Source organism: Arachis hypogaea, chromosome 12 (genome assembly GCF_003086295.3).
Source record: "Arachis hypogaea cultivar Tifrunner chromosome 12, arahy.Tifrunner.gnm2.J5K5, whole genome shotgun sequence".
NCBI lineage: Eukaryota > Viridiplantae > Streptophyta > Magnoliopsida > Fabales > Fabaceae > Arachis > Arachis hypogaea.
The window spans coordinates 105,306,688-105,329,158 of NC_092047.1; the positions used below are offsets into that span (position 1 = coordinate 105,306,688).

At 40.0% G+C, this 22,471-nt stretch overlaps 1 protein-coding gene across 1 annotated transcript; it reads right to left on the minus strand.

Moving 5' to 3' along the window:
• Positions 1 to 1,119: 1,119 nt before the first annotated feature.
• Positions 1,120 to 4,464, minus strand: LOC112730431 (receptor-like protein 6). The gene has a single exon (XM_025780517.1). It carries the CDS (start codon positions 4,462 to 4,464, stop codon positions 1,120 to 1,122), a length of 3,345 nt encoding a protein of 1,114 aa, XP_025636302.1.
• Between the last annotated feature and the right edge of the window lie 18,007 nt (positions 4,465 to 22,471).

Sequence of the window (22,471 nt, forward strand, 5' to 3'; positions counted from 1 at the left end):
TGGTAAATAAAATATTTATTTTATTTATTTAAAAAATCCAATAAAAAAGTGGTTCTTGAGCTTTTTGTGTAATTATAATTTTGTATTGATAGTCATCATTGTTATTCAATGTTATTTTGTTCTTGAAAAAAATTGAAAATTAATTTTTTTTATCAATAACTAACTAACTGTTTTTTTTATAATAACAACCCAAATTCTTAACCCTCACAAAGTTATAATTGTTTATCCACTTTTTGCGGGATGTTATTGATAAAAAAAATGGCGTTAGACAAAATTTTTTTGGTAAAAAGTAATGTTGAGAATACAATAATTTAAAATTATCTTATCGGTTTCGCTACGTTACCAACAGCATATCTGCCAACATCTGCCAACTCTTATTTATAATTGTGTTTTATGGAAGTATGTTCGTAGATGTGTCTAATAAAAATGTCTTTTTTATAGCTGTGTTTAATAGAAGTGTCTTTATAGATATATTTTCTGGATGTGTCTCTTTATATATGTATTTAAAATATATTAATTATTAGACACATCCACGAACACACATCTATGAAACACAATTATAAATAAGAGTTGGCAGAAGTTGGCAGATAATATGTTGGTACCCTATACTTTTCCTTTAACTTAACTTATAATTTTATATATATACCATATTTAAAATGATATATTTATTACATTTAATATTATGTATTTATTTTAAAAATAATTAATAAATATAAAATAAGATAACTTTTTTGACTGATTTTAATTCTCTTTTATTGTTTCCTTGACATTTTCGTTTTGTAAAAATCATGCAATTCATTGATTTAATTTAATTTACAGGACACTTATAATACCACATGCAGTCATGCAGACATTCATGTAATATAACACACGCAAATTAAACATTCGTGTAATCAATCTCTCTTCACTTCTAAGGCTAACTCTAAAAGAAAAGCTTCAAATAAAACTATTATGGTCATAACTCATACGGCCTACCAACGGCTAGCTTCAACCTAACTAACACAGTTCTTATTTTTATACTGATCACACACAAATTAAAGGGAGATAAGAAAAAAAAGAAAAGAAAAGAAAAGAAAACAACAACATACATACATCATACAAATTAAAGTGAAACAACAATCAATAAGGCTTCCACCTTAAAGATCTATATCTCTTCCCACCACGACGTTCATATACAAAATCAAGTTGAGGCACAATCTTGTATAGAGCTTCATCTACTTTCTTGGAGTACCACAACCTCCATTTCTTCCACAAAATCAGTGGCATCATGAAGATTCCAAATCCAAAAGTGAATCCCAACTCTACACTTAACAAACTCCAATTAACTGAACTACTACTATGAGAGTTAGTAGTTTTAGATGATGTTGGTAACAACCCTTGCTCTTCTCCACCACAACCTTGTGTCAATGGAGGTCCACATAACGCTTCATTTCCCACAAATGAATTTGCTCCAAACGATTGAATTTGAGTGCCTGTTGGAATTCCCCCCACAAGATGATTATAGGAGAGATTCATGATGGCAAGAAAAGATAAGCTTGCAAGCTCAGTTGGAATCTCTCCCCTCAGAGAATTCATTGACAAGTCTAAGGATTCAAGATTTCTCAAGTTTCCCAAAGTTGAAGGAATATGGCCTGAGAATGCATTGTGAGACAAGTTAAGAGCATGCAGTGCTTTGAAACTCATGATCTCTTCTGGTATTGGCCCTTCAAATTGGTTGGATGAGAAATCCAATGAAGTGAATGCAATGAGAATCTTTTCCAACTTCATTTGTTGACCTTTGATTACAATGGTAACTGAATCCGCATACCTACGAAGACTTGAAACCTCTCCATAGACATGAGAGAGCAAGTGATCCACCACATAAAGTGGCTCAATAGAAACAACTTTGGCTAACTTCAGTTTACTCTTCTTTGAGTAAATTGTAGTTATAGTCTCAAGAGTCACAGAACTTGTATTGTTATCATAAATATCAAAAGATAAATGGTCAAACCTTGACATGTCATCATCTTTGTCAGACATCAATGCTTTCCAACTCTGAAAGAGTGTTGTCGGTAACATGCCGGTGAATTTGTTGGCAGCTACATCAACAATTTGAAGCTTTTCCCAGTTGCCAATCACATTGGAGCATCCAATATGTCCATAAAATTTGTTTGACCTCAAGACCATGACTCTCAGTGTAGAAATGTTCTTCAAGAAGCATGGGAACTCATCAATCAATTGATTGTTTCCAACATTTAAGACTTGGAGGTTTTGGCAATTAGCCAAAGATTTTGGGATGGTTCCCTCTAAAAGATTTCCATTGAGATCAAGAAGCCTTAGATCACAAGAAGTTGAGAATGTATCTGAAATTTGGCCACTGAGTTTGTTTCCAGCAAGACTTAGAAGTTTCAGGGAGCTACTCTTCCTTGTTGTCAAGCATTCAGGAATGTTGCCAATGAAGCCATTATGTGAAAGATCAAGCACTCTAAGAGTTGAAATATTGCAAATGGATTCATCGATTTTTTCATGAAAATTGTTGCCTGATAAAAATATATAAATGGAGAAAGGAATAGAGTCACCAATTTTTGCTGGTATAGAACTGAATCTATTATTGGAGTAGTCCAAATAAACCATGTTCTTGGTGAAAATGTGTGCTGGCCCTTGCAATTGATTGTCATGAAGATCTAGCAGGAACATGGCTGAACTCAGATTTTGGAACGGCCCTTCCATATCCGTTAGAGAATTCTGAGAAAGATTCAAGGCGGCCAAAAACTCAAATCTCCAAATCCAGTTGGGTATGGTTCCTTCAATTTGGTTGCTGGATAAGTCTAAATAAAGCAAAGTGCTTTGATTTCTCAAAAATGAAGGAAATGTACCCAACTTGCATGAAGCCAACCAGAAATTATTCAACTTGGGAAATGGAATGTCATTGTCATCCACAACTGACAAGTTGTTGTGTGAGAGATCAAGTGTTGCCAAATTTTGTAGCCTTTGACGAATCATACTCAATTTTATGGTGCCATTGAACTTGTTTGTGGAAAGTTGAAGTAAATTGAGCCTTTTCAGTTGAAAGATAGACATAGGAATATGCCCTTGAAAATTGTTATCACTTAAATCAAGCATCTCTATTGAGGAAGAGGAACCATTTGGGAACTCATCAAGTTGGCCATCAAATCTATTGTTAGCAAGAAAGAGAAGTTGTAGGGATGGAAGTGAAAACAAAGATGAAGGGAATCTTCCATGTAGAGAGTTAACTTCTAAATTAATGCTCACAAGATTTGTAAGGCCTTCAAAATGGGTGGATGGAAGTGTACCATTCAGATAATTATGATTAAGATACAAAGTTTTCAAGGCCTTTGATCTATTGAAAGATGGAAGTGGACCAGTAAGATTATTGAATGACAAATCAAGATAAACAAGTTGGGCAAGATTTGAGATTGAATTGGGAAGTGTCCCATTGAATTGGCAATTGGACAAATCTATTGTAGAAAAATGTTTCAAATTACCAATAGTATCTGGTATAGGACCTGAGAAATTTGTGTGGCTAAGATTCAAGTGACTGAGAGATGCTTGATTTGGGAAGTTCGGTAAGGAACCATGAAGACCTTGATTATCAGACACATCAAGAACTTGAAGTGACGGTAGTCGCAAGATATTTTTTGGAAAAATTCCACTCAATCCGCAACTTCTGAGCTGCAATGTGTTTAAGCCAGACAAATTCCCAAAGTAATCAGGAACTGGGCTTGACAAATTGTTATGGTCTAGTTGAAGTACTGAGAGAGATTGAAGCTTTGTTAATGAAGGATCAAGAGGGCCAGAGAGATTGGAAGAGGACATACTCAAAACTTGTAAACTTTGTAGGGAAGACACAGCATGGCACCACTCCTCTCCTTTGGCTGAAATTGCAACACCATCTAGATACAGTTCTTTCATTCTTGTAAAGTTTTGCACAAACTCTACAATGTTTGGCTTCTCAAGTTTTAGACCATGTTGTGATGATGAGGTGAATGTGGTAGACAAATCTAGAGTTTCCAACTTGGACAAGTGAGATATTTTAGTTGGAATTTGTCCCATGAAGCCAGCATTTGACAAATTCAAATACCTGAGATTCTTCAGGTTTTTGAACTCGGAATTAATTCCAAAGTGGAACTCATTATAAGCCAAATTCAAATTTTGCAAATATTGCAGTTTGAAGAGACTAGTTAAGTTTCCTCCGGTGATGAATTCATGGCTTATGTCAAGAGCAATAACATTTCCCTTGGTGCTGCAAGCTACACCTTTCCATTGGCAACAATCATCAGTGTGGTTCCAATGAATTAGTTTCTTGGAGTTAGCTGGGTTAAATATGAGGCCGTTCTTCAAATGGAGTAGCAAAGATTGTTGATGGCCAAGACATTGGGAAGTAACAATGTTAATGGTGAAAGTGAAGTTTAATAGGGATAAGGGTAGTAGCAAGTAAAGCCACAAGATAAGGGTGGTTTTCATTATGAGAGGCAACTTATTCTCTATGACTATGATAAATGAGATGTATCGAAGAGTAGTGAATATGGTATTTTTTTATTTATGCATATTAGAATGTTATCGGTTCCTTTTATAGATTCCAAATCATATGTTATACAACTCATCATGAATGAAATTGATATGGGCACTGCGTGCAATATGTGGTATATACTACTATACTGGTATTGTAGTAAGTCATCATCAACAAAAAATGCACAAAGTCCTTCAAGATTGTGATTGCATGAAGTAGTCTCTCCACTCATCCCTTAGCTTCACACTCAAGTGATGAAACAAACAAACTGTGACTTCGTTCCATCGCCCAATCTTCACGTTTTATTTTGTTGCACCAAAATTATTATGATTTTCTCCTTTTATTTTCTTAGGCTGAATCTATTTAATTATAATATATTAAAATAAAATTGAAGGTAGTGTTTTAATGTATTTTTAATCTTTTAATTTTATGCCAGGTCAGTATCAGTATAAGTAAGTATTTGGCATAATTTGTTGATTACTTTTTTTAATTGAATTACTTTTAGATCTTTTATTTTTACTTCTCAAGTGTTTTATTATCATAGCTTAAGTTTTTTTTTTTATTTTTTTTTTCACTCTCATAATATTTATTTTTTTTAAGCTACTCTATAATTTTTATATTTTTTTACTCTTTACTTTTATATAGGATATTCTATATATATCTTCAATATTAATATTATTTCTTTTTATTAAATATAAATATAATTCATTATTTTTTATATTCACTCTTTCTTATGATTATTATATAGTATTATAATTTAGGATTTTTTTTTATTTTTTCTCACTCTTATGCCATTTATTTTTCTTTAGATTACTCTATACTTTTTATATTTTCTTAATCTTTACTTTTATATAGGATACTAGATGATTTCAATATTAATTTATTTCTCTTTAATATATATATATAAATTAAGTAATAAAATATAATTTATCATCTTCTTTCATACTTACTCCTTTAGTCCTTCTTATGTTTTTTTGTATAAATTAGCATTCATCTCACACCTCTTTTTTATCTCCTCTTTTTACAAAATGTTATGCCACTTATTCTTTTTCTTCCATTCTTACTAATATTTTACATAAGTATATTTGAAGAATTAGTTGATGACCACAACTCTTCTTCTTTTTATTTTGCTAAACATATGTATTAGGTAATAAATTTCTAAAATATTAGACTTTTATAATTTTTTAAGATTTTTTTAATCTTTGGTCTAATTATATTCATTAATTATGTGCCTCTGGAAATGTTAGTTCTGAGAGTTGAAATTCTGCTTGAGGAGAAGATTTTGGTAAAACTGAATCTGGAATGTGAAATTGTGAAGGATTTGTAAATATTGTTGATTCTCCTTGTTGCTGTTGCGATTGAAATTCAAAATTAAAATCTGAAGATTCTCCTTCTCCTTTGATATGTACTTCTTTTGTAAGTTTTGGATTCATTGCGGATTCTGTAAATTTTGTTACTGTATATTCCAATTCTGCAATTTTATATTCTGAATCTGAATTCTAGAATCGGAGATATGTGATTATTGAATTTTCTATTACTAGCGCTGTTGAATTATTGCTGAGTAATGGAAATTCCGAGTTTGATGATTTGCCCTGAATTATCGGATTGGGATTGCTGATTGATGATTCTGGCTGTGAGTATCCGGATGTTGCACAAGTAGCTCCTTGTGGAATTTTTGTCCCTGCATTTTCAATTTTTGTTCATCTGAAACTGCTAATTTTGAACGTTTTGTTGCTGCAATCTCCAAATCTGCATTTAAGATTGTTGAATCTTGGCAAGAAAATTTGAGTTGCTGTGGTTGTGGTCGAATTTTTTTCAAATATGTTCAAATTTCTGCTAAAATGATATCCAAATCTGAAACTGTCTTTTAAGAAATTTCGAATGGGAGTATAGGACGAGAATTTGGCACAAACTGATGCAAAAATGCCATATCAAAAACTGATCTAATTGCAGTTGGATTGAATTTATTCCATAACCGGAGCCATATTAGAGCCTTGCCTTTGAGGTATTTGGAAATTTTTAAAAATATAATCTTTGCTCTTTAGGAGTACCTTGAAAATTCTAAAATTGTTCAATGAGAATAAACTATTGATAACTATCTTCAATGCCATCAAATCAGGAGATTTGTTCAAATGAAAGCACTATTTGATACGAAATTGTATCAAGAAATAGAGAACTATATAGAAAATTAGAGAGAATAGAAGAGAAATTTCTAGAATTAGAGCCATATTTATATCATACTCATTACATCATGGATATCTCACTTTATTATATCATACTCATATTTATAGTATAATTTTTTAATTGGGCTAACCCAATACTAATTTTATCATATTATTCAAAATACATAATATTATCATGAGTCATAAAAAATTAAATTAAAAAATTAAATATTAATTTTGACTATTGAAATGTTATATTCAAAATTATATTTCATTTAATAATTTTATATTTATTTGTACTATAATGCTTAAATATAATCTAAATAAATAAATAAATAAAATGACTATTTAAAAGAACAAAAATAAAGATAATAATATAAAATTAAATAAAAATAAATTTGAATCGAGTGTTTTTATAATTTTATTTAAAGTCAAAGTTATGTATAAATTTTTAATTATATAATATTAAATTTTGAATTAATTTATATATTTTATACAGCATATATCACTTTTATTTTTGCGCAACTCTAGTTCTAAATTAAATCTAGTTTTTTTTTTGTTTCAAAGAAAATATTTCATTAATAAAGTAAAATGAACAGTCCACTAGGGACTACAAATAGGGGCCAATTTTGAAAAAGATTCAACAAAGACTATGATATAATTGAATTACATTGATTAAGTAACTTTCCTAATTTCTCAGTAGAAGTTTCGTTCTCCTCTCTCTCACGAAGAACACCATGCTCAGTTCATCTTCTTCATCTTCTCTGCATGGATCGGCGAGCCACTTCAACACACATCCAAGGTATCCTCCGATCTTTATTAAAGACCAATTCATTCCTTGCTTTCCAGATCTGCCAACACAAGTTCGCTGCTAGCTCTATATCACTTGAATAGTTGTGGCTTCTAAGACTGGTTGCTTGTATGAACTCTAACCATCGCTTCCATGGTTTCATTTGTTGTGCAGGAACTTCAAGCTCTGCGAGCCTCCATGCTTCCATTGAGTCCGGACAGTCAAAAATGCAATGACCCACTGATTCTTCTTCCATTTGGCAGTGAATACACATCGGGTTAGAAGAAGCGATTCTGGAATGCAGCTTTTGGTTAACTGGTAAGCCTTCATGAGCCATCTTCCAGATAAAATTTTTTACTCTAGGGTGGCTTTTCATCTTCCATATGTTCATCCAAAGCTCTTTTTGCTTGCATTGATCATGGAGGAACTCCGTTGGAGGGTGGTAGAAGAGGAATGCTACTTGGTAACCTGACGCTACAGAATATCCGCCGTTGTTAGTCTGCATCCAGGTTAGTTTATCGACTTCTTCACAGATAGGAGTATTGATGATTGCTTCAGTGATTTTTGATTGAGAAAATTTTGCTATTTTATCCTGGTCTCAAGTTTTGTTAGGCAAAATTAGCTTTGACACCCACTGAGGGATTCTATTAGTGTTTTGATTAGAAATAGGCATAATTGCAGTGTAGTCATTGACCCATGAATCTGTATGAATGTTCACCATATTTTCCCTACCAATTTTCTAGATTAGTCCTTTTTTTTGGACTTTCCTGCCTTTCAAGACACTCCTCCAGCCCTATGATAGGTTATTCCTTGTCTCTGCTCTCAGGAAACTTGTGAACTTGTAGTATTTACTCCTGTAGACTTTATTAAGCAGTGAATTCGATTTAGTAAGTAGCCTCCAGCCTTGTTTTGCAAGCATTGCAAGGTTGAAAGCCTTTAGGTCTCTGAAATTTAGTCTTCCTTGATTTCTAGGTCTACATGTAATCTGCCAACTTATCCATTATATCTTTCTCTCTCTCTATTTTTTTTGTCCTTACCAAAACTGTAAGATAGTGCGATGTAACTCCTCTAGTAAAGTATCAGGCAATTGAAAACAACTCAGAGTATAGATGGGAATCGCTGTAACTACTGCCTTTATCAAAATCTCTCGACCGCTAGGAGAAAGTAGAGCTCGTTTCCATTGTTGGACTTTCTGACGGACCTTGTCTTTAATATAGTTGAAAGTAGCTCTCTTGGACCTCTAAATAACTGACGGTAACCCCAAATACTTATTTTGATTTCCAACATATGGAACCATAAGAAGATTAGACAATTGGTCTCGAGTTTGAAGTAGTGTATTTTTGCTGAAGAAAACAGATGACTTGTCTAGATTAACCACTTGGCCACTTATACCCTCGTAGGTCTGTAAGATACTTAGTAAGCCTTGGCAGTCTCCTTCTGTAGCTTTGCTAAATAAAATTGAATCATATGCAAAAAACATATGGGTAATTCCGGGGCATCTGTGATTTTGTCTCAAACCAGAAAGATCCTGTCTCTGTTTTCCTCTGTGGAACAGATGAGAGAGACCCTCTGCACAAAATAGAAATAGGTAGGGAGAAAGAGAGTCGCCTTGATGCAACCCTCTACATGGTTTAAAATAACCATGTGGTTGACCATTCACAGTAACAGAGTAAGAAATCATCGTCACACATTCCTTCATCTAATCTAGCCATTTATCGCAAAAACCTAACTTTTTCATCATCGCCCAAACAAAAGACCATTCAACTCTATCATAAGCCTTACTCATATCAAGATTTAGAGCTAGGTCACAGTCACCATATCTCTTATTTTTCAGAAAATGCATAAACTCGTGAGAAATAAGAACATTATCACTAATCAGCCTCCCTTTAACAAAAGCACTTTGATTGTCACTAATCACTCTATTCATGACTGTTTGCATTCGGTGTACTAAAATCTTAGAGATAATTTTGTAAAAAACACTATTAAGACTTATAGGCCAATATGCTTTATAGAGCTCGCATTATCAACTTTGGGAATAAGGCAGATATGAGTGTGATTAAAAGCTTTCAAAATTTTACCTCCAAAGAAAAAATTTTGGACCGCTCTGATCAGATCATCCTCAATTGTCTCCCAAAAGTATTGAAAGAATTTAGCTGTAAATCCGTCATCGCTAAGAGCTGAAAAGGGGTTGATAGAGAAAACTACTGACTTGATTTCCGCATCCGAAACTGGCTGAATCAACCTTTTGTTTGTGGCTGCATCAATTTTTAGAGGCACATGTTGAATCTCCTCCTCCGGATCAGCCGGGTTATTAGAGGCAAAAAGATTCACAATGTAATTCTCTGCGATTTGTGCAACAGCCTAATTAGCTTAAGCTTTATCTCGCGTCGTAAAGCAAAGGTTAATCAAAGATTACGACAGTTCTAAGCTCATACATATAATATATAAAAAGAATTAATATTATCTAGAAGTCCGATGAAGGATATAGCTCAAAAACAGGATTTAAAAGCGCAAACGTACTATCGAAGCTAATAACTTAAAGCACAAGATATAGATGTAATATAACAATAGATAATAGTATAATAGCATAAGAATCTAGCCACGGCTCACGGTGTTTAAGCCGGCTAGCCATATACAGACTAATAGAAACTAGACAGTAAAATCAGCTTATACAAGTTTTTCTCTCTCAATACAAGCCTCTAGTCCAAAAACAAAATACAAAAGTGAGAGATATATAACAAAATAAATCAAAAAGACTCCAAGAGTAACAGGATCCTCCACTTCTGTCACCATCCAAGCAACTCACTGAGGTGGGTTGCAACTTGCATCTGAAAAATACAACAGAAATATGGTATGAGAATCGGAGGTTCTCAGTATGGTAATAGTGCCTAGTAATGTAGGATATAAGACCCCGGGACACAAAAGGCAATCCTAAACTTCATATCCATCACAAAATTTCAATCTTAAGGCATATTAAAACAGATAAGCATAACTCGAACCTTAACATAACTTAAAGCCTTAGCAGTATAAAATGGGTATTCTAACTTAAAGGATTCTTTAGTCTAACAGTTCTTCGCTGTCCTACAGCCTTCACCAACATATCCTCTGTGTGATCCCATCGCCACCACCTTCTAAACCTCCTCAATCCCAGCAGAAAGCACAATTATATACAATGCAAGTAAGACACAAGTAGAAGCATATAAGGCAAGTAGTCAAGTAAGCAAGTACGCATGTTATTCAATTAGGCATACAATTTCAAGTCGGCAAAGCAAATAAACAGGTAGAAGATGCATATGATGAATGCCTGTCCTATTGGCTGTGATATCACATTGTCGGTTCAACTGCCAACCTGACACATCTCCATGGAGATGTCGCCCTTCGGAATTGTCATTGGGAACCCCCGAGATATAGTGCTCAGATTACTGTCCAGGGTTTTGTGCCTGCACACTCTATTGATCCGAAGGGATGCGAGCGGGATACTCTTGCCACAGACCTCACATCTCAACATAAGCGGGATTTAACCACCGTCCTTAAGCCGCCGCCGCTACCTCGACAGGCGGGATCCATCCGCCGTCCCTGCCGGGAGCATAGCGTCTCATCATTTCTCAGTATAAAACAGCAGTTCAATGATTTTTCAGAAAACATTTTGAATACATCAATGATTCATCATTGCACATTCGAGTCCTCGACTCATCTCAACCACTGTAAATCAACATTTCCATTCCGAGTCCTCGACTCATCTCAACTACTATCAATCAACATTTCCATCCCGAGTCCTCGACTCATCTCAACTACTGTCAATTCACATTTCAATTCCGAACTCAACAGTTCATCAGTTCTCATCTTATATATCAATCACTCTTCACATACCATCCATCAAACACATCCTCAGTACACCCGAAACCTAAGCCTTAGGTTATTTCCCATGTTCTCATACTCAAAATTAAGCCTAAAAGTCTTAAAATGGTGTCATAGAAGCTTATAATCTTGTTGGGAAGGTAAAATAGTTAAAAACAAAGTTTAAATTTGAAAAACAGGGCGTGTGCATACGCACAGGGGTGTGCGTGCGCACGCCCTAGAGAAGTTTTAAAACATGTGCTTACGCATAGAGGTGTGCGTACACACAGGTACCAAAATTCACAATGTCTATTCGCTCGCACAACCTGTGCTAGCGCCCTCAACAGACTGACTGTTCATACACCGGTCCGAGCTATAGGGCCGAGTTGGCTGAAGACAAACGGACCGACCTCACGAAAGATTCGCCAACCGTCGACCTCTTCGGAAAGAGCTCGGACAAACGCCTCAGAGGCCCAAGAAGGCCCAGAGCGAAGGAACCACCGCCCACCAAAGGGCGGTCGGACAAAAGATGAAGATCTCCTCCCCAAAAGATAAGATAAGATAACCAACTTATCTCAAAGGAAGATCATCAAGGCACTGCTATAAATACACTGGAGCACCTAGGTATAACTCATACTACAATTCTACAAAAAACCTGCCAAAAGCCCGTACTGACTTAAGTATCGGAGTCTCTTGCAGGTACCACCCCCCTCCGATGAACAAGGACCCGCAGCATCTCCTACGTTAACAAGTCGGACGCAGTAGCCCAATCCAGATCTAAAGATCTCATCCGAGATCGACCTCCCTGTTTCAGGTAACCATCGGAACATTGGCGCCGTTGCCGGGAAACCTGGAAGTCATCCCATCACCATGGCAAGCAACCCAGCCAACGACCTCAACTCGGGATTAGAAGAAAGAATGCCACTTAAGAACACGAATGCCGCACCAAACTCCCCAAAGAACATACACCAATCCAAGGGAGACAAGCAGACTCAGAACACAGAAATTTTAGATGCCATTTGTGAACAGCAGGATCGCGTCAAACAGCTCGAGCAAGAAGCCGAACGTCAGCGCGAAGCTGAACGAGATCTTCGGAGAGAAACAAGGCGGCGTCGAGAGCTGGAAGACAAATTGTTGAAACTCGAAGCCGACCTCAAAACTAAAACCACTCGGTCCAACCGAGGAGATAGCCCCCACAAGGACCAAGACCCGTTCACAAAAGAAATCATGAAGACTAAAGTTCCAAAGGACATCAAAGCCCCTGACATGACCCCCCTACGATGGTACGTCCGACCCAAGTCATCACCTCAGCAACTTCAGAAGCTGGATGTACCTCACGGATGCCTCAGACGCAACCCGTTGCAAAGCCTTCCCGACCACCTTGACCAAAACGGCGATAAAGTGGTTCGACAACCTGCCACCAAGGTTGATCACAAGCTTTGATGACCTCATCAAGAATTTCTTAGCCAGGTTCTCCATCCAGAAAGACAAAACCAAGCACGCTCCAAGCCTGCTAGGGATTAAATAAGGAGATCGGGAAAGCCTTTGTAGTTATATGGAGAGATTCAATAAAGCATGCCTTGACATACAGAATCTCCCTACAGAAGCAGCAATTATGGGACTCATCAACGGTCTAGAGGGAAGGACCCTTTAGCCACTCCATATCCAAGAAACACCCAATATCTCTGAATGAGGTACAAGAACAGGCGAAAAAGTACATCAATATGGAGGAGAACTCCCGATTAGGAGAAGCCTCAAAGACCCGATTCTCCTACCCACCTCGGGACAAGGATAAAGAGTCCAGGAAAAAAGAGGACCAACCTACTGAGAAACCCAGAAAGTACCACAACTACACCCCTCTCCGGGTGTCTCTTGTGGATGTCTACCGAGAGATATGCAATACTGAGAAGATCCCACCCCCTCGCCCGATTAAACACTAGAAAGGAAGAAGTCGGACAGAGTATTTCAAATACCACCGAATCTATGGGCATCCTACCAACGAGTGCTACGATCTGAAGAACGTCATAGAAAAATTGGCATGAGAAGGGAGACTAGATCGATTCTTAGCCAATAGAACGGATGAACCAAAAAAGAGAAGAAGAGATGAAGAGAGCGAACGAGCTGAACGTACCCCTCACACCCCTGAGAGATACATTCACATGATAAACGGAGGATTCGCAGGAGGAGGGATCTCTAAGTCATCCCGCAAAAGACACCTCAAAGAGGTGTATCATGTCGGAGGAGGGGACAGGTCGGTTGACCTTCCCACTATTACCTTCACTCAAGAAGACGCCGCAGGCATCATCCCGGGGCATGATGACGCTGTGGTCGTTACCATCATACTCACCAATGCCAATCTCCACAGAACACTGGTAGACCAAGGAAGCTCTGCAGATATCCTGTTCAAATCTGCCTTCGACAAGCTCGGCCTACAAGAAAAAGAGCTCAGAGCATATGCTAATAGCCTATTCGGGCACGGAGACACCCCAATCCAACCACTTGGGTACATCCCACTGCACACAACATTCGGAAAAGGAACACGGTCTAGAACGCTAAGTATAGACTACATCGTAGTCGACGTGAGCTCAGCATACAATGCCCTCATAGGTCGGACAACGCTAAACCAGCTCGCTGCGGTGGTCTCCACTCCGCACCTATGCATGAAGTTCCCAACGCCAGAAGAGATCGCCACCGTCAAAGGCGACCAAGAACTCGCGCGACGCTGTTACAACAAAAGTTTGAACCTCAAGGGTGATCCCAGAGGAAAAGAAGCCAACACTATTAAACTCGGGGAAACCCGAGCTCGCGAAGAACTTCGGCCCCAACCAGAAGGCGAGACCGAAGAAGTTCAGATCGGAGATACCCAAGACAAAACAACAAACATAGGGGCGAACCTAAAGGGAGACTTAAAGGAGCTGCTAACAAAGTTCTTAAGGGCAAATTCTGACCTATTTGCCTGGAAAGCCGCAAACCTGCTCGGAATTGATCCCAGAGTAATGTGCCATAAATTGGCAGTATACCCTGGATCTCGGCCAGTACAACAGAAACGGAGGAAGCTCGGCCCATAGAGATCGCAAGCTGTGGAAGAACAGGTACAGGCCTTATTAGAAGCATGGTTCATAAGGGAGGTCAAGTACCCATTATGGCTGGCCAATGTCGTACTGGTCAAAAAGTCAAATGGAAAGTGGCGGATGTGCACTGATTACACCGACCTCAACAAAGCCTACCCAAAAGATCCCTATCCACTCCCGAATATAGACACCCTAGTCGATGCCTCATCGGAATACAAGTACCTTTCTTTCATGGACGCCTACTCAAGGTACAACCAAATGCCAATGTATCAACCCGGCTAAGAGAAAACATCGTTCCTAACCCCAAGGGCAAACTACTGCTACATAGTTATGCTATTCGGACTCAAGAACGCATGGGCTACATACCAGAGGATGATGAACAAAGTCTTTGCCAACCACATCAGAAAGCTGATGGAGGTCTACGTAGACAACATGTTAATAAAAACACAAAGAGAAGAAGCACTGTTACCCGACCTGGCCAAAGTGTTCAACACCATAAGAAAACACAGGATGAGACTAAATCCCACAAAGTGTACTTTCACGGTAGAAGCTGGCAAATTCTTGGGCTTCATGCTCACCCAAAGAGGAATCGAAGCAAACCCAGATAAATGCCAGGCCATACTCAGCATGAATAGCCCTACCTGTGTTAAAGAGGTACAACAGCTAAATGGAAGACTAGCAGCCCTGTCTAGATTCCTAGCTGGGTCGGCGTTAAAATCTCTCCCTTTATACGCTACATTAAGGAAAGGAAAGCGGTTCGAATGGACTCCATAATGTGAGCAAGCCTTCCAGGACTTCAAGACATTCCTAAGGCAGCCACCTATCCTAACCCGACCCTGGCAAGGAGAAGAGCTGATCCTGTACCTCGCCATGGGAAGTTGAGCGATCGCCTCAGCGCTAGTCTGAGAAGACGAGAGCAGCCAACAACCCATTTACTTCAACAGTAAGGCTCTACAAGGGGCTGAACTAAACTACCAAAAGATAGAGAAGTTCACCTATGCCCTCATACTTACCTCCCAACGACTCCGACCATACTTTCAATCCCATACAATCAGAATACGGACCAACCAACCCATAAAAAGTATCCTACAGAAAACTGACCTAGCTGGAAGAATCCTACAGTGGGCAGTCGAGTTGTCCGAATTTGACCTTAAGTATGAAGCTCGGACAATCATCAAGTCTCAATACCTGGTCGACTTTGTCGCAAAATACACAGACGCCCCAGGCACCCCCACTAACTAGAACCTCTATGTCGACGGCTCATCAAACAAAGCCGGGAGTGGAGCGGGTGTCATCTTAGAAAGTAATCAGGGAACCCAACTCGAACTCTCCTTAAGGTTCGAGTTCCCCACTTCAAATAACCAAGCCGAATATGAAACCCTACTGGCTGGTTTGAAACTGGCCAGGGAAATTGGAGCTCAAAAGCTTACCTTATTCAGCGACTCACAAGTAGTCACCTCACAAATAGAAGGGAGCTATTAGGCCAAGGACCCCACCATGAAGAAGTACCTAGACAAAACCAAAGAACAGCTCAGAAAATTCATGGAATACGAGATCCGACATATCCCCCGGGAATAAGATGCCCGAGCTGATGCACTTTCGAAACTAGCCAGCACAAAACTAGGGGGCAATAATAGAAGCCTCATCCAAGAAACACTGCAAAATCAGTCAACCTTAGAAGAAGAGAAGGTCCTAGCCATATTAGACCAAGACCAAGGATGGATAAATCCCATAATCAGCTACCTCAAATCTGAAAAACTTCCCACAGACAAAAAGAAAGCAAAAAGGCGCATAAAGGAGGCACAATACTACACCTTGGTAGATGACATCCTATACAGAAGAGGGATCTCAACACCCCTCCTCAAGTGCGTCCTGACCTCTGCTACAAAGGAGGTCCTGGAGGAAGTCCACAGTGGCATGTGTGGCAACCACCTTGGTGCACGAGCTCTTTCTAAGAAGGTACTCCGAGCTTGTTTCTACTGGTCGACCTTACAAAAAGAAGCAACAGAGTTTGTCAAGATGTGCCCCCCATGTTAGAAGCACGCCAATTTCCATAAAGCTCTGCATGAAGAACTCATCTGCGTTACTTCACCCTGGCCATTCGCAAAGTGGGGGCTCGACCTCCTCGGATCATTCCCCCAGGGATCGGGACAAGTCAAATTCCTCATCATAGGAATAGACTACTTCACAAAGTGGATTGAGGCAGAGCCATTAGCCTCCGCCACCACCCAAAGAAGTTGGAAGTTCCTATATCGAAACATTGTCACAAGGTTTGGGGTCTCATGCTCCATTACCACTGACAATGGCACTCAATTCACCGACACGGGCTTCAAGAACTTGGTAGCTGATTTAAAAATAAAGCACCAGTTCACCTCCGTGGAACACCCACAAGCCAACGGATAGGCGGAGGCCGCCAACAAAATCATATTGGCCGGGTTAAAAAGGAGACTACAGGATGCAAAAAGAGCTTGGGCTGAAGAGCTCCCGCAAGTCCTATGGACATATCGGACGACCCCACACTCCACCACCAGGGAATCACCCTTCCGACTTGCTTACAGAATGGAGGCAATGATTCCCGTATAGGTAGAGGAAAGATCTCCTAGGGTGATCTTCTACAATGAGGATACCAACTCTCAGGCACAAAGGGAAGAGCTCGATTTACTCCAAGAAGTCCGAGAAAGAGCTCGGATTAGAGAGGAAGCGCTAAAGCATTGAATGGCTTTAAGGTATAATCGGAAGGTAATCCAGCGAAGCTTCATCACCAACGATCTCATCTTAATCCGAAATAATATCGGGGCAGGACGGTCAGGAGAAGGGAACCTAGCAGCCAACTGGAAAGGGCCATGCTGAGTTACAGAAGTACTAGGAAAAGGTTACTATAGAGTGTCCGACCTCGAAGGGCGGGAGCTACCAAGGTCATGGCATGCTTGTAACATAAGAAGGTACTATAGCTAGAAAAAAGATCTTAGGCCAAGGCGCACTCTTTTTTCTAAAAGGTTTTTTAATGAGGTGCCAAGCCAAGATCTAAAAGCTGCCCGAACTAGAAGGGTAAATACTAACATGTACACACTCTTATTCATATATTTTTTATCTTATTACTAGAATAAAATTTTCCAGTTCCCTAAAGAAGTTTCCTACCAAGACGCATTAATTTGCACTCAAAAACACAAAACTCATTGTCCGACCAAAAAGAGGTCGGCAAGGTGAAGCAACAAAGCTCGAGTTAATGCAAGAAATAAAAAATAACCCATATAAAGCGACCTAACGAGGTCGCGCTAAAAATGGGATTGCTAAAAATAACTTGAAGAAGGCCCGACAGAGAAGTCGGACCAATGAAAGGATCACTAAAAGGGGAACAAAACAACACAAAGGCCAAAAAAAGGTTGAAAAACCTAGGCCAGAAGTGCTCAACTGAAAGGTACAAGTCTTGAAAAAAAGACATTACTTAAAAAGCAAAAGCACAAGTCGGAAGAAGGCTAAAAAGCCATCCAAATAAACTAAAAGGAAAAGGTTTCATATGAGAACACTACCTAAGAAGTTGTTTGGAACTCGACTAGAAAGTACGGACGACAAATCTTGGGGCGACGTAACCAAAAAGAGCCCACAAAAGGATCATGTCGCCAAGACACAGAAAGCCATGTAAGGATTGAAAGAACAACCTAAGAACTAAAGGCATCTCGCCAAAGGTCAACTTCGCATATTAAGCAAACACAAAAGTTAAAAACATTAAAGGCTCAAGGATTGCTCAAAAGCAACCCAAGAGTTCAAAGTGTTTTTGATTCAAAGCAAAAAGTTGCTAAGAAGCAACTAGCACAAGTGTTAAAGACATACATAGCCAAAGTTCAAAAGGTCTACAAACTGGACCAAATCAATACATAATCAAAACAAAGATATAAAAAGAACATCATAAGGGAGTGGCACTAACAACTCCATCCGGCCCATTTAGAATCTCCAAATCAAGGTCAGGCCCAGGAGGGACCACCTCGGCAGAAGGGGCTGCAGTAGCTGAAGCTGTAGAAACCTTAGCTGGCGGCACAAGGGGAGGACCATCATCATCGTCATCTGGGGCAGGCACAATCTTGCCATCCTCCACCACGTTGTCCATACTGAATGAAGAGAGGTCGACGTCGGGAGCAAGAACCCGAACCTGGGCCTTCAGATTTTCATACACGTCGGTCATGCTGCTCACCATATGGCCCTGAAGCTTGGCATAATCATCTTGAGCAGATTGAAGTCTCTCCCTAGTTTCCAATAGTTCGCCATAGGTCGGAGTATAACTCTCCTTGTACTTTTTAGCTGTCTCCTCAGCTAGGTTAGCAGCAGCTTCCGCCGCAGTAGCTCGAGCCTTCTCCTTCTCAACATTAAGCTCCAATTTAACAGCCTTGGCCTCAAACTCATCCTTCAAAGCCTTAATCCTATTGTACTCAGACTTGGCATCCTCTAGAAAGGCCTTAGTAGCATGAACTGGAGAATTCCTTGATAACACGGGATAAAGCAGTATTAATATTGGCCATCTGAATACTATTGCTTGATATACAATCAAGATGATGAAGGATTGACACATCGTCCAGAGGAACTTTACCATGAGGAGCAATCAACTCTGTGGCAAAGGCCACACCATCAAACTCTCTGTCGCTTAGATTATAAGTCCCAATAAGCTTTTGCCTCTTGGGAGGGGGACTAGCAGAAGTAGGGGAGGAGGCAGCACTAGAGGTCGTCTGAGGCGAGTCAGAGGAAGTCGTCCAAACTCGTGGGGTTGGGATAATCTTCCTTGGATCCTAAGAATCAGTTGCCGGTTTCTTCAGAGGCAACTGTTCCGAAGAACCCTCCTCCGAAGTCTTCTTTGACAAGTTCTGGGCAGCCACTGCCTTCTTTGCTTTGCGAAACATTTTCATCGAATCTGAAGAGGACACCGTCTCTGAAAGAAAGCCAGGAAAACAGTTACACAGCAAAAAAAGGACAAGATCACAAATAATAAAAAAAAACCTTTTCTATGAAAAAAGAGGTCGGATACTACCTAGTTCGGAACGAATGAGGGAAGGATCTCCTAGAAATCTCTTTGTGTCCAGATGAGGAGGCTCCCCCCAATGCTTCTATAAAACACCCACAAAGATCTGTTCTACTTCATCTAAACTCTCCCAGGGGTACTTGTTCATACACTGGGTCAAAGCTGTTCGACCCGGGATATTTAGCGACAAGCCGACCGACCTCTTCAGGTCAGACTATCCGACCTCTTCTCAAAAGAGCTCAGCCAAATTGCAAGGAAAGCCCAATAAAGGGCCCAAATAGAGGAACACTACCTAAATCCAAAGGCAGCCCAAGCCTGTAGAGATAAGGGCGGTTCCCTTGAAGATAAGATGACCTCACTCAAAGATAAGATAAGATAAGATAAGATAACTAACTTATCTTATCTAAGAAAGGTCACTCCTCATCATTATAAATACACTGGAGCACCCAGGTATAACTCATACTCTGATTCTACTAAAAACCTGCTTAATACCCTTGCTAACTTAAGCATCGGAGTCCCTTGCAGGTACCACCACCCTCCGGTGACAAAGGATCAACAGCATTACCAGTCCAACAAGTCGGACGCGTCTGCTCCGGCCACCACCCACAGCCGGACACGTCGTCGCCGATCAGTATAGAAGATCTCGTCCGAGATCGACCTACAAGTTTTAGGTAACCCTCGGAACATTGGCGTCGTTGCCGGGGAACCTGGAAGTCATCCCATCACCATGGCGGATGACCATGACAACGACCACGATTCAGATTTAGAGGACAGAACGCTGCACAAAAATGCGGACGCTACACCAAAAGATATCCCAGAATCTAACGGAGACAAAGACCCACCAAATCCGGGACCGATAGAGGCGCTTCAAGATCGTTTAAAGCAACTTGAAAAAGAAGCCCAACATCAGCGAGAAGCTAGGAAGGATCTACAAAGGGAGATAAGGCGACGCCAAGAATTAGAAGATAAACTTCTAAAACTCGAAGCCGATCTCAAAGCCAAAGCTACTCGATCCACCCCTGAGGACAACTCTCGCAAGGATCAAGATCCATTCACTAGGGAGATCATGAAAACCAAAATCCCTAAGGACTTTAAACTTCCGGATATGATTTTGTACGATGGCACTATAGATCCCGGCCATCATCTCAGCAATTTCAGAAGTAGAATGTATCTCACCGATGCCTCAGATGCAGTTCGCTGCAAAGCCTTTCCAACTACTTTAACAAAGACAGCAATTAGGTGGTTCGATAACCTACCTTCTAGGTCCATCTCAAGCTTCGACGACTTAGGCAAGAAGTTTCTAGCCAGATTCTCCATCCAAAAAGATAAGGCTAAACACGCCCCAAGTCTATTAGGAATTAAGCAAGGAGATCGGGAAAGTCTTCGCAGTTACATGGAAAGATTCAACAAAACATGCCTGGACATACAAAGCCTACCAACAGAGGCTGCCATTATGGGCCTCATCAATGGCTTGCGAGAGGGACCTTTTAGTCAATCTATATCAAAAAAGCACCCCACATCTCTAAACAAAGTGCAAGAACGAGCGGAGAAGTACATCAACATGGAGGAAAACTCTCGACTAGGAGAGACCTCAAAATCTGGATCCACCTATCTCTCCCGGGATAAGGATAAAGAGTCCAAAAAGAAGGAAGATCGACATGGGGAAAAAATAAAAAAATACCACAATTACACCTCTCTTCGGGTGTCCCTTGTGGATGTCTATAGAGAAGTTTGCCACACTGAAAAAATACCCCCAGTTCGACCACTCAGAGGCAAAAAAGGAGGGGGAAATCGGACCGAATATTGTGAATACCATCGAATCCACGGGCATTCCACCAACGAATGTTTTGACTTAAAGAATGTCATAGAAAAATTAGTAAGAGAAGGAAAACTAGATTGGTATCTGGCCACCCGGGACGATGAGCAAAGAAAAAGAAGAAGGGACGAGGATGTCGGACGAACCGAGTGATCACCTCGTACACCAGAAAGACATGTCCATATGATACACGGAGGGTTTGCAGGAGGAGGAATCTCCAAATCATCTCGTAAAAGGTATCTCAAAGAAGTATATCATGTCGAGAGGAAGGAGGAAGCACCCGACATCCCTGCAATTACTTTCACTAAAGAAGATGCATCCAGTATCATCTCGGGACACGATGATCCCATGGTCATCACCATTATACTGGCAAATGCAAATCTCCACCGCACACTGATAGACCAAGGGAGCTCTGCCGACATCTTATTCAAAACTGCCTTCGACAGGCTCGGCTTAGAAGAAAAAGAGCTTAGAGCATATCCGAACAACCTGTTCGGACTGGGAGACACCCCAGTACAACCACTTGGATACATCTCACTGCACACAACCTTCGAAAAAGGAAACCAATCCAGAACACTCAAGATAGACTATATCGTGGTCGATGTGAGTTCAGCCTACAATGTCTTAATAGGCTGGACAACATTGAATCAACTCGGCGCAATAGTCTCAGCTCCACATCTATGCATGAAATTCCCAACTGCAGAAGGGATAGCTACAATAAAAGCAGATCAGAAGATGGCACGCCGCTGTTACAATGAAAGTCTAAACCTCAGAGGCAGAGGAGAAGAATTCCACACAATCGAACTGGAGGGAGTTCAGAAGCGAGAAGAACTCCGCCCATAACCCGAAGGTGAAGTAGAGAAAGTCCAGATCGGAGACATCCCGGACAAAACAACCAATATTGGTACGATTCTAAGAGGAGACATAAAAGAATCACTCGTACAGTTCTTACGAGATAACGTCGACCTTTTTGCATGGAAAGCTGCAGACATGCTAGGCATAGACTCCAAATTAATGTGCCACAAGTTGGCAGTCTACCCAGGATCTCGGCCAGTACAACAGAAACGAAGAAAGCTCGGACCAGAACGATCCCAAGCTGTGGAAGAGCAGGTACAAGCTCTATTGGAGGCAGGATTCATAAGAGAAGTCAAGTATCCGCTATGGCTAGCTAACGTCGTCTTGGTGAAAAAATCAAACGGGAAGTGGCGAATGTGCACCGACTACACTAATCTCAACAAAGCCTACCCAAAAGATCCTTATCCACTCCCAAGTATCGA